The sequence below is a fragment of the Muntiacus reevesi genome, chromosome X (genome assembly GCF_963930625.1).
Source record: "Muntiacus reevesi chromosome X, mMunRee1.1, whole genome shotgun sequence".
In the NCBI taxonomy this organism is placed as follows: Eukaryota; Metazoa; Chordata; class Mammalia; order Artiodactyla; family Cervidae; genus Muntiacus; species Muntiacus reevesi.
Genome location: NC_089271.1, coordinates 143,087,300 through 143,101,398, shown reverse-complemented (window position 1 = coordinate 143,101,398; position 14,099 = coordinate 143,087,300). Strand labels below are relative to the sequence as shown.

The window sequence follows — 14,099 nt, the reverse complement described above, 5'->3', positions numbered from 1 at the left end:
CAATTTTCTGTTGATGGTTGAAACTGTGTTCCCTCCATGTTATTTACCTATGACCAAACTATGGTGGAGGTAATGAAGATAATGGCGACCTCCTGCAAAGGTCCCATGCACTCACTGCTACACTCAGTGCCCCCAACCCTGCAGCAGGCCACCGCCGACCCACGCCTTTGCCAGAGACTCCTGGACAATCACAGGCCAGCCTGGGTCAGTCTCTTCTGGGGTCACTGCTCCTTTCTCCTGGGTCCTGGTGCACACAAGGTTCTGTTTGTGCCCTCCAAGAATCTGTTTCCCCAGTCCTGTGTAAGTTCTGGCAGCTTTATGGTGGGGTTAATGGCGACCTCCTCCAAGAGGGCTTATGCCACACCCAGGTCTGCTGCACCCAGAGCCCCTGCCCCTGCGGCAGTCCACTGCTGACCTGTACCTCCACAGGAGATGCTCAGACACAGTTCTGTCTTGGTCTCTGTGGTGTCTCTGGGTCCTGGTGCACACAAGGTTTGTTTGAGCCCTCTGAACGTCTCTGGCGGGTATGGGGTTTGATTCTAAACGCTATTTCACCCCTCCTACCGTCTTGCTGGGGCTTCTCTGCCCTAGGCGTGGGGTATCTCCTCATAGTCGCTCCAGCGCCACACAGCTGCTGCAGCTCCAGCACTGCACAGCCACTTCCGCACAGCTCTTCCTTCAGATAATGATAATTTTACCTACTAATTCTTTCCTATTGAATTACATAAGTTAGTACCTCCAGAACTATGTTACATAATAGTAGTAAATAATGGTTTTATTTCTTATTTCTCCCCTTTAGAATATTTCTGATGTTTCTTCATTCACCCTGATACTCACTTTTGTGTTGTGTTAAGAACCTGCTCATCTATTCTGATTGATCAAATGCCTTTTTAATGTTTATGGAGATCTATGATATTTTTACTTTTGATCTATTGGTAAATTCCATTTCTTAATATTGAAACATCTTTGTATAAATTCATTTACTTAAAACATATTTATTGATTACCTATGATATTCCAGGTACTGTTCTAAGCATTGAGATCCTATAGTAATAAACAAAACACAAATATCACTGTATTCACAAAGTATACTTTCAGTGGGAGAGTTAAATGAACAAAATAAAGGCATAAATTTTATTTTACATTGGAAGGTAATTAATGCTATGAAGGGGGAAAAGTAAGGGGAAGTGATAGGGTGTACTAGAGTAGCTATTGGCTGCAGTTTTAAATACCGTGATAAGGGAAGACCTTACTGAGAAGGCAATTTGTTCAAAGACTTGAAGGCATCTCTCCCCATCAGGAAGTAAGGCTGGGATGCTGGAAAGTTTATCTAAGTGGATATTTAAATCACCAATGTTCAAGATACCAGTTAATGTTAGAAATATCAATAGAGAACAAAGAACTATTCTTAGAGAAATAGATGTAGGAGATCTGGCACAGGAATTGGTAGATGGTGCCAACAAGGAGGGTAATTGGTGGTATAGTATGAAGACATGAGATTTATTTTTAAAAAGATGGAAGGAAGCAGAGGCAGACCTAATGATATATGGGAATTGGGAGGGGAAAAAAAGACAGGCACAAATTGAGAAGACTATAAGGGAATCAGTGTCATCAAGGTAAACTAAGGTAAACCATCAGTTAAACTAAGAAAAGTTGCAGAGAATATTCAGAGAGGCTTATGAGATAAGGGATGTTGTACTATGTGTTCCAGAAGATCTAACGGAAGTGTTTCATGGGTTGGTAAGGGGTAGGAAATGGAAACAAAACAGAAGCTAGGAAGACCAGATGGTAATTATTAGGTGATAAGGAAAGACTTAGAACTATCTGAGGCTTCCTGCGTTTATTGACAAATAGAGATAAAAAGTATAATGAATTTAGTTCCAACAGTCTCAAAACAGATAATGGCAGTGAGGCTGTGTTTGGGGATAAATGTGGGTACCAATAGAAGTATGAAGGTCCTCTAGATGAGTGTTCTTACTCCAGAATGAGCTGGGCTTACTCTGGACTCCTGTGAGAGGAGAGGAATCATGCTCATGATCTTACAAAACAAACATGGCCATATCGTACTGGAATGTTATAGAAAATGTATCCATTACTTTTAAAAGATATCTGTTGGTTTCATATCTTAGTTTTTGAGAACATATATCTCCATATTTTTATTCTCCAGAGGTAAATATTTATACAATTTCAAAGTAGGGGAATCTACCACCTTTAATTTTTTTTTCATTTTCCTATAGATTATCATTGCTCCTGAGAGTTTTTATAAAATACTATGGTTGCACTGGAAAAAAATATCTCACATGTGTTTCCATAGGTAAACAATGAGATGTTATCACTGAAGCAATTCAAAATGAGACTTAACCAAATTTTTCTGTTAATCAAAATCTCCTAATATTTTTGTATTTCAAATGGAAACTCATATAGTCTTAACTTCTTTGTCGAGAATCAAATATACTGGAGGTGGTTGCTGTATTTCAATTTTTTCTGTATATATTAAGCTTCACTAAAATTTCAGTAGATCACACAGACTAGTCAAGTCACATATATAAGGTATGTATCACTTATTCTTCTGTTCTGGCATACAGGAAGTGACAGTTGAGGAGAAAGCCTAAAATGGTTGATTTCTAACAAACACTTGCTATTTGACTTTGTCATTTTGATTTTCAAACAACTTAGAGTATGATCAAAGACACTTATAGAGGACCTGGAAAGTCTATATTAATCACTTACAGATTATAGTAATATACTGTCTTTAAGAACCATCTTGTCATATAAATCTAACATATGAATAAGACAATAAAGAGGAAATTTAAGACTCAAAATGACAATCTCACATTAATGACCCCACTCCCAAAAGCTTTGGCATATTAAGCTAGCTCTGTTACAACACATAGGGGAGAATAAATGAATGACAGTGAAAACAATTGGTAAGCAATTTGACCTACATTTACCCATTTCCAGGAAAGCCTCAAAGTGAATTCCTAAAGAGACTGAAGAAGTAGTTTTGACTACTCACCTGAAGACAAGCTGAAAGTAGAAAGAAGGAATCTCACAAGCTTTAAATTAGTGGACTCTTCCTGTTTTATTCACATGACTGAAAGGCAGAAGTGTAAACTTAAGTTAGTGTTGGGTATAGCGGTAGTCAGGCTTTGAGATGACCCACAATGATTCTCACCTTCTGATATTCTTCCCTTTGTGTATTCCACTCTCACATCGAATGGGGCTGACCTGTATAACCACTAGGATATTATAGAAATGAAAGTATACAACTTCTGAGGCTACATTTCTGAGAAAGGCATGCCTTCTGCCTCACACCTTTGGATCATTCACTCAGGGGAGAAGACAGCTGTTGTGTCATAAGGACAGTCAAGACCCTAAGTCCTATTGAGAAGTCCATGTGGTGAAGAACTGATGTTGCAGGAAGGGGAACCCCTTCAAGGGCCCAAGAATGGGCTCTTGTCTAACACTTGGAAATGAATTATCTGAAGAGACACACATGCTGACAAAGCAAGAGACTATTGGGAAGGGGTGCCTGGGTGGAAAGTAGCAGGATAAGGCAACATAGAAGAACTTCTCTGCCACGTGGCTCACAGTCTCCAGTTTATAGTAATGGAGCTAGTTTCTGGGTTGTCTCTGGCCAATCATTCTGACTCAGGGTCCTTCCTAATGGTATCGCTCAGCCAAGTGAGAAGGATTCTGGGAGGTTGGTAGGACATATGAACTAGTATCTCCTCTCTCCTTTTGACCTTTCCTGAATTCTTCCTGTTGGTGATAGCTTGTTAGTTCCACATTCTTTACCAGGACCTCCTGTTGTAAGATAACTCATACACATGGTTACTATGGTGCCTAGCCAGTGTAGGTTGTTTTGGTCAGTGATTCCCTTAACACTGAGGACTCTTGCCATCAGATATGTGAGTGAGTCATCTTGGAGGCAGATTCTCTAGTCCCAATAAAGCGTCAGATATCTGCAGCTCAGCCAATATCTTGAGCATAAACTCATGATAGAACTACCTAAGACAGAACTACCCAACTAAGCCACTTCTGAATTCCTAACCTATGAAATATATATAAGATAATAAATGTTTATTGTTGTTTTTGAGTCATAAATTAAGGAGGGAGGAGATATAATTGGTTTTGGTTATACAACAATAGATAACTAATAAACAGTAACTATTAGGTTGGTACAAAGATAATTGCAGTTTTTGCATTGTTGAAATTTGCCACTTGATGTTAAAATGCATTCTTAATAAATGTGATTATGTTGTACATCATTTCAATGTGCATTTCTCACTTTGTGCTTTTTTTTTTGCTAATTACTTTGCATGCATGCTAAGTTGCTTTGGTCATGTCCAACTCCTTGTGACCACACAGACTGCAGCTCACCAGGCTCCTCTGTCCATGGGGATTCTCCAAGCAAGAATACTGGAGTGGTTTGCCATGCCCTTCTCCAGGGAATCTTCTCGACCCAGGGAAATGACTTATTGCTTGCTGTTTATTTTATATTAATTTTGGACTATGGAAGTAATGTTAGACAAAAAGTAAATTCAAGCGGTTTTCTTATTTGAGTTCAAAATGAGTTGTAAAGCAGCAGAGACAACTCGCGATGTGAACAACACATTTGGCCCAGGAACTGCTAATGAATGTACAGTGCAGTGGTGGTTCAAGAAGTTTTGCAAAGGCGATGAGAGCCTTGAAGATGAGGAGCATAGTGGCCAGCCTTCAGAAGTTGATAGCAATTAATTGAAAGGATCATTGAAGCTGATCCTCTTACAGCTACACAAGATGTTGCCAAAGAAATAAACATCAACCATTCTATTGTCGTTGAGCATTTGAAGCAAATTGGAAAGGTGAAAAAGCTTGATAAGTGGGTGTCTCATGAGCTGATTGCAAATTTTTAAAAAATCATTTTGTCATGTCGTCTTCTCTTATTCTTCCCAACAACAAACCATTTCTCAATCGGATTGTGGCATGTGGCAAAAAGTTAATTTTATATGAAAACTGGCAATGACCAGCTCAGTGGTTGGACCAAGAAGAAGCTCCAAATCACTTCCCAAAGCCAAACTTCCACTAAAAAAAGGTCATGGTCACTGGTGGTCTGCTGCCAGTCTGATCCATCTTTCTGAATCTGGCAAAACTGTTTTCTGAATCCAGCAAAACCATTACATCTGAGAAGTATGCTCAGAGCAAATCAATGAGATGCACTGAAAATTGCAACACCTGCAGCTGGCATTGGTCAACAGAAAAGACCCAATTCTTCACGACAATGCCTGACTGCATGTCACACAACCAGCACTTCAAAAGTTGAACGAATTGGGCTATGAAGTTTTGCCTCGTCTGCCATATTCCCCTGACTTCTTGCCAACTGACTACCACTTCTTCAAGCATCTTGACAGTTTTTTGCAGGGAACATGCTTCCACAACCAGTAGGATGTAGAAAATGTTTTCCAAGAGTTCGTCAAATCTCGAAGCATGGATGTTTATGCTACAGGATTAAACCAACTTATTTCTTGTTGGCAAAAATGTGTTGATGGTCCCTATTTTGATTAATAAAGATGTGTTTGAACCTAGTTATAATGATTTGAAATTCAGTTTGACAGATCACCAGCCCAGGTTGGATGCATGAGACAAGTGCTTGGGCCTGGTGCACTGGGAAGACCCAGAGGGATTGAGTAGAGAAGGAGGTGGGAGGGGGGATCGGGATGGGGAATACATGTAAATCCATGGCTGATTCATGTCAATGTATGGCAAAAACCACTACAATATTGTAAAGTAATTAGCCTCCAACTAATAAAATTAAATGAAAAGAAAATTTGCCAATGAAATTTTTATCAGTTTTCCTTAGTTACCTATTAAAATAATTTTTCTTTGAAACGAATTCGATTTGTATCCTATGTAAAGAGAGGAAAACCAATTCCTTTGGTCAGTGAAATACTCTGTTTACTAATACTGGACACATTAGGTCTTGGGTACAGTCAGTTCTAAGTCAATAATAGCCATGTCTATTTTCCAGGTATTCATTAAAAGTATTTTTGAAGAAGTCTGACTCATGTTTCAGGAGGAGTCTTTCTGTTGACTCTTCATTGACTCTTCTACTTTATGAGATATTAATGTGTACCATTCCACTTAATTTGTTCTTTCTCCTGTCTCTCCTCTGAAACCATTTTAGTATACAATTTTAATTTCCTCAAGAGGAAAAATTACTGAGTTGTTTCTGAATTACCCTTGACTAGACTTGCAAGCAGTTTTAAGAACCACTTTGAAGTTTCTACCCAAAAGTTGTATCAAAATTTCATGTAAGTCATTTTTTTAACTCAAATGTCATTTAAACCCTGGGGAAATAACCTTTTACCTTGAAAGATATAAACATTTCAAACTAAAGAAAAATTTTTGTATTTCTGAGTCCAAGTGAAATGAGTCATCTGGCAACTAAAGAACATCTCAACCCGACTATCCTATCTGAATGTTATTGTGGTAAAAATTGGTCTTTCTTGTCCAATAGACTGCTCATTTAATTTGAGGTAGAGCCTCTATAACTACCTCTTTGAGAAATGTTCTGTTCTCTCATTAAAAGCATCTCTATTTTAGAAGGTTTGAATTTTCAAAATATAAATTAGGAGGTAATTCTTTGTTTAATGAAAATATGAACCAAAGGATGCATTTAGATGGTAGGACCTCCAGAGTTCTATTTACAAATGTTTGTTTATATACAGATTTAATAAAGTAAAATATAACTCACAGACATGTATTTATTCTCATACTTAATATTGTGAAAACACTATTGCCTATTTTAAGCTTCTTGTAAGAAATTCTGATTTTTCCCACTATTTGATTTGTATTTTCTTCATAATGTATTGCTTTTATCCTTGCTATTCCAGCTCTGAACTCAACAGATGTTCAGTATTTCAAGTCTTCTAGCTCATATTAGTGAAGATTTCATAATTTGACTTAAACTTGTTTATGGAAACTATATGCCAAGAGAGATCAACTTCTATTGAAAAGAGAATGGATTAGAGTTAGAGATGAGACTTTGTATTGTGATAAAATACACATAATATACAATTTACCATTAGTGACATGTAGTGTGCTCACAATGTTGCACAACCATCACCACTATCTAATTCCAGAAAATTTTCATTAACCCAAAAGGAAATCCTTTTGTCACACCTCTTTTCTCCTTCCCTAGTCCCTCCAGTAACCACCAATCTGTTTTCATTCTCTATAGATTTGCCTATTCTGGATATTCCAGATAACTAGAATCCTACAATATGTGACTTTTTAGCTTAATGTTTTCAAGGATCATTCATGTAATAGTACTTCACTCCATTTTATGGCTGAATAATACTCCACGGTAGGGATAGACTACATTTTGTTTATCCATTCATTGGTTGATGCGCATTTGGGTTTTTTATGCCTTTTGGCTATTGTGAATAATGCTACCTTGAACAAAAACATTATGTGCATATTTTTGTTTGAGTGGTTGTTTTTAATGCTCTTGAATAAACACACACACACACACACACACACACACACATATATATATATACTCAGGAGTTGAATTGCTGGGCCATGTGGTAACTGAGATGAGACAGTTTTGAGTGAAATCTTACTAAATCAATAAATAGTCCCATTTTTGAGTAGTGGTCATATTGTTGTTTCTCTTTTGTTATGTTAGCAAGTTTTCTGGACTCCTACATTTCTCTAGGAAATGTGGCATGGGAGTTTATGCCTAAAGACTACAACATAACGTCACCAACCCACACCCAACAAGCATCACCAACCCACATGCAACATGAGAATTAACCATTTTTTATACAAAGTACCCAGTGATATAAAGGCAGTGGAAGGTTCCCAGCTCTAGCAGGTGTACTAGCATGCACCTTCAAGCAATGAAGTTACTGGCATGTAACCAAAGTGTTTCAATACTAACTTTGAAGGCAGATAATCTTAGTCAAATTACAGATGGTTGCCTTGGTTCACTCACTAAACTTCTATGTATCTTGGTTTCTCCATCCGTAAAATGAAGGTAATAAACACTGCTTCTCAAGATTGTTATAAGAGCAGAGTCTGGCACATAGTCGGCATTTAAATAAATTTTAGTTCTCATTCCCTCTTATTTTACTGGACTCTTCAAATTGTGCTTCAAGACAACAGTATTTTTCTTCTCATTTTTTCTTTCAGGTGAAAATTAAACTGCCAAACACCAACCCTTCTGATATTAAAATCGACATTCAGGAGACGATCTTTGACCTCCGTACTCCTAATAAGTGAGTAAAACTTGGAGCTAGAATAATGAAAGTTATGATGTTAATGAATCTTTAGTCAATATCCTTTATAAAAGTGTATATAGTTATTTTGTATCACCCCCAAAGTCAGAAGAAAAGTGAAAAAGTCAGTTAATCATTCAGATGTTTGATCTGGTTAATATAAACATAAATAGATTTGTAAATACTTAGATTTTTTACCACTTTGCATGCACAGATTTGGAGTAGGTTGATACCACCAAAACATAGTCCCTGACATTCAGATGCAGTTTGCTTATCTGTGAGGAAAAATAGCTAGAGGTGAAAATCTCTTAAGTTGTAAGTCTTGTGTGTGATATTTTGGTACAGTGATGGCATGAAAGAAGCAATCTTTAAACATTTTGAGTATTGTGGGGCTCTAAAGTTGTTTGATTATATTCATATAAAAATCAATGAAAAGTCTTATCAATTACTTAAAGTAAAAATCTAACAGCTAACTTATCACTGGATCCTCAAGTTGCATGAATACATTTTAAATTAATGCAGGTGATAATGGAATAATTCAATTAAACATTTGATATTTTCAAAAATAGTCTTGTGATTATACAAGTTCAAATCATGTTCCCCAAACACAATATATAAGGTAAAATTTTGATAAAATGTTTACCCTGAAACCTGGATAAATCAACCCTGTCTCTCAAAACTAACTATATAAGGAGGGAATCGATAGAACCTGGCATGTGTGCTAGATAAAATATCTGAATATCTCACTGCTTTGTTCACTTTTCAGCTGGATGTATAGCAGTTAGCACACTTGGTTGACTGCAGTGGTCCTTTCTCTGTTGACTTATAGACAAAATGGGTGTGGGGAGCAGTCAGCTGCTAGCATATTATCTTCCTTCTGTTATCAGTACCTATAGTTCTTCTTTGTTGATCATAGGGCTTTGGGAAAATAACAAAATTAGATCTCTGCTACAAAAGACTTCTATGTGTAAACACACCAATGTACATGCGTAGCTTAACCTTGATTTCTACAATAGAGGAATTTAACCACAAATGATCTACAGAGAAACACATATCAAATATTTTCTCCTTACTTAATATAATTTAAAAAATATATTCACTCAAAAATTGTTTCATGTTATGAAAATCACATTCCTTATTCTCACCATTGACATCAAGGAGTATAGTAGTTTCTTCATTACATGCTGTACACACATTTACTCTCTCCACACAACCTTTGCAAGGAAAGTTGGTCAGATGAACAGTCAATCTTCCATGATATTTGCACACTTGTTAAAAGCACAGACATATCTACACACCATGAAGTTAATATCCATTCCCATAGTGGTTCTCACTGTCTCCATCAATCTTTAGGCAACTGCTCTGGCTATGCTGTCATTATAGATATCTTTCAAAGCCCACTAAATGAAAGACTCACACAGAGATATTTTTCCATATAAAAATTGGGCCGCAGTAGGTCATTTGGATTATACAGTACTTATATATTAAATGCTCAGCACATAAAAATACTGTTAAGAAAAAGTTCATTAATTAAGATAGAAGAGAGAAGATAGAATTAAAATTTTTATCACTTTTCCTGAAAACTTGAACATTCTTTGAAGCCCTGTTATTATCTGAACTTGTATTATTGGAAATGTGTCTTGCTTTGAGTTTGCCGATATTCACATCTACTTTCTTTAGTTTCTAACTTTGACACCCTGTAACACTATGCTTACTGGTTTCAAGAAGCATTACAGTGGACATTCTGCTCATGAACCTATAAGGGAAAACGAGCGGAATTATTTTAACTAAATTGACTAGATATCAGTCTATTGATAGTCAATTGCATTAAAATTATGAATAAAACCCAGATTTTTAGCATTATAGAATGAAAAGAAAGGTTTGCTGAATCCTTCATTTTAAAAAACTGGTTGTTTTGGCATATAGATTCCCAACAGGGTAGATAGAAAGGAGGAAAGATAGGGGAAATTGTATAATGTCTCAAAATCTCCTGACTTTATCTTCATATGGAGTTTCATTATTTTTTAAGATGGATTCTAAGAATTTCATCAATGAATTCCTTGAATGTGATAATAAAAACACATTCTAAAGATAAATATGAGTTAATTTCTGATTGTGTGGTACTTTAGATTATCTCACCTTTGCTGTGCTCCTTTGATTTAGATTGAGTTGACTGATATTCAAAGACATAAACACCTTAAAAAAAGTTTTCTAAATGGAATAGTGAATTGCAGCTCAGTAGCTGTTTCTGCTTTCTTTGAAAATAGTTATGTCTCCAACAGAAACCTTAAAAAAGCCCAGATATGTAAATCAAATAATTCATAAAATACATAAAATAAAAAGTGCATTATGTGAATATGCACAGAACAAGGTTGTTATATATTTAAATCTCTTGGCAAGAAACATCAGCTTGAATTCTCTAATATAAATGTAAGCATGTAAGTCTCTAAATTAGAATTCACTGTATAGATAATTTTTTGTTTTTACTTTCATATATTATTATTTGCATTTAAATAATTTCTAAAGAAAAGCAACACTTGGAGAGACATTTTTTTTGCTTTTTATTTTATATTGGAGTATAGCCAATTAACGATGTTATGATAGCTTTAGGTGGACAGCAAAAGGACTCAGCCAAACATATGCATGTATCTGTTCTCCCCCAAACTTCTCTCCTATCCAGGCTACCACATAACATTGAGCAGAGTTCCCTGTGCTACATAGTAGGACCTTGTTGGTTATCCATTTAACACTGGATAAACATTTGATCAGTGACTAAACTTCAGCTTCTTAAAAAGCAAATATTTTTCAATGTAAAGGCAGAGAGATTGGGTTTAAATGTTCACTCATATTTTATTGTAGTACTGATCTATACTAGTTATTCAAATATCATTTTGTAGTGACCTGTTTGCTTTTCATTCATTTATTCATTCACTCAACAAATAATACTTTCCTTCTTTAAGAGCCTAAATAAGTTTCTACTCTACACAGTTTCTACTCAAAATTTTCGTATGTGAAGCTATACTACTAAGGACTAGACAAAACTGCAGGGATGGATGGATCATTCCAATGGCCACTGTCAGTTTTTGAATTTATTTCTCTCTGGACAGAGAAGTGCACATTATCATTGGAACTTCTTCAGCTGATTGATAGTTGTCTTTTAGTGCAATGAAACTGTCACCACTGAACTTTGCTTTCTTTTAAAAGTAAATATATTATCATTTGTAGAATAAGGGATGAAGCAAATTTAACTCTAGTACAAGCTATATTGTAAACAACTTTAAAAAGACGGACTCTCAGGAACTCCCTGGCTGTCCAGTGGTTAGAACTTGACACTTTCACTTCCAAGGGCCTGGTTTAATCCCTGATCAGGGAACTAAGATCCTGCAAGCTTCATGGCACAGTCAAAAAAAAAAAAAAAAAAAGATGGACTCTACATGGTTTTTCCACCTACTTTTTTTCTTAAGATTCCAAATATTACCGGGTATATTAAAATACATTGCGATTTCATTACTTCAAGTGGAGAGAATTGTTTCTCCTACCCCAAATATCTGGAATGGAACAAAAGTAACAGAAAACTTCTCCTTTAGGTTCCAAAGCTGTGTGATAAATACTTTTAATGAGGCCAGTTTCCTGAATTTAGGTCTTTGCAAATGAATAGTGAGATTGATTTTCGAGGATTTTGTTTTCAAATACTAGTTCTTTGTACAAGTATTCAATAAATACTCCCTAAAAATTACCCAAAGTACCATATTCCTTTACCGACTTGGATCTTAGACCTTCTAAAAGAGCTTTTCTGTCCACTTTCTATAGAGATCCTCAAGCCTTCTCTATTGAGAATGTGAGGTAACAAGTGCTTCATGTATTTCATTTTCTTCAGATACCAGCATGTGCTGACCCCATGCATAATTCAGATTCATACCATTATGACATATTTATGGATGTCTCATCCCAGCCATGCGTCTGAAGCATACAGCTATCCAACAACTGAGCCATAAACCACAAACTACACTCAGCAGTCTCTCACAGGAAATTTCTGTCAATGTAAAGTAGAAAGAACCAGAGGCAAGCAAAAGAAAACACATTGATTTGGTACTGATATCACTGCAGGTCTGAGTTTCAATAACTACACCTGGAGTAGAGACTCAGTTTAAAGTAGTGCTAGCAGAATTATTGTAGAACTATTTGAATTTCAGATTTCTGTCAGGCAGTCACATTTCTTCTACACATAAGGATGACTGGCAACAGATCTATCCAAACAACTTAAAGTTGCAGAGGTTCTATTTCTATGCCAATAAACATAGCCTGAGACTATGTTTATGTAATGCAAAATGAAGTCAATTTAGAAAAAAGCTTGCTTGCTTGTTAAGGCACTTCAGTCGTGTCTGTCTCTTTGTGACTCTATGAACTGTAGCCTGCCAGGCTCCTCTGTCCATGGGATTCTCCAGGCAAGAATGCTGGACTGGGTTGCCATGCCCTCCTCCAGGGGATCTTCCCCAACCAGGGATCAAATCCGAGTCTCTTAGTCTCCTGCATTGAGAGGTGATCCAAACTGCTGCTTGGATTTTGAGGGCCCCCCCCCCAAAAAAAAAAGGTATACTGTTTGTGTTAATTAGGCATATTTTTGATCCAGTATTCATACTGTCTAGTTTTTTGGTTTCTAACATTGTGATGATATATATTGCTTCCTATTGCTTTTATTAAAAGTGGTATCTTCTTGATGTCACTGATTCTAGGTTTTCATTTTTTTTTTCAGGAAGCTGCTGGTAACCCTTCCCCATCCTGTGGACTGCAGCAGTGCCAAAGCCTTCTATATACTCGATACTGAGACTCTCGAAGTCACCATGACTATGAAACGAGAGTTGGATTTCATTAATTTCTTCTGAAACAGTATGGACAAGGATGAAAAGTGGCAAATAACACTGATTAAAAAATAACTGAAAAAATTAAATAATGTTTTCTGTCTTTATTATTCTGACATTTTTTTTTGTTTATCTGTTAGTTTTTAAAAAATTTTACTTTTTATATATTTATTTTTTTTCATTTATTTTTATTAGTTGGAGGCTAATTACTTTACAATATTGTAGTGGTTTTTGCCATACATTGACATGAATCAGCCATGGATTTATATGTGTTCCCCATCCTGATCTCCCCTCCCACCTCCCTCCCCATCCCATCCCTCTGGGCCTTCCCAGTGCACTAGCCCTGAGCACTTGTCTCATGCATCCAACCTGGGCTGGTGATCTGTTTCACACTTCATAATATACATATTTCAATGCTATTCTCTCAGATCATCCCACCCTCGTCCTCTCCCACAGAGTCCAAAAGTTTGTTTTATACATCTGTGTCTCTTTTTCTGTCCTGCATATAAAGATATTGTTACCATCTTTTTATATTCCATATAAATGCGTTAGTATACTGTATTGGTGTTTTTCTTTCTGGCTTACTTCACTCTGTATAATGGGCTCCAGTTTCATCCACCTCACCAGAACCGACTGAATTGTATACTTTTTAATGGCTGAGTAATATTCCATTGTGTATAAGTACCACAGCTTTCTTATCCATTCGTCTGGTGATGGACATCTAGGTTGCTTCCTTGTCCTAGCTATTATAAACAGTGCTGCAATGAACATTAGGATACACGTGTCTCTTTCAGTTCTGGTTTCCTCAGTGTGTATGCCCAAGTGGGATTGCTGGGTCATATGGCAGTTCTATTTCCAGTTTTTTAAGGAATCTCCTCACTGTTCTCCATAGTGGCTGTACTAGTTTGCATTCCCATCAACAGTGTAAGAGGGTTCCCTTTTCTCCACACCCTCTCCAGCATTTATTGCTTGTAGAC

The 14,099-nt window shown here is 36.5% G+C and overlaps 1 protein-coding gene across 2 annotated transcripts in view; it reads left to right on the top strand.

Annotated features, from left to right (window-relative positions):
* The window catches only part of DNAAF6 (dynein axonemal assembly factor 6), a 44,789-nt gene extending 31,612 nt beyond the window's left edge, over positions 1-13,177 (top strand). For both annotated transcript variants that reach the window (XM_065916532.1, XM_065916531.1), the window contains exons 6-7: positions 8,178-8,263; positions 13,017-13,177. In XM_065916532.1, the coding sequence (XP_065772604.1) occupies positions 8,178-8,263; positions 13,017-13,146 (216 nt within the window). In that variant the 3' untranslated portion in view covers positions 13,147-13,177. The remainder of the gene's footprint in view (positions 1-8,177; positions 8,264-13,016) is intronic.
* The last annotated feature ends 922 nt before the right edge of the window (positions 13,178-14,099 follow it).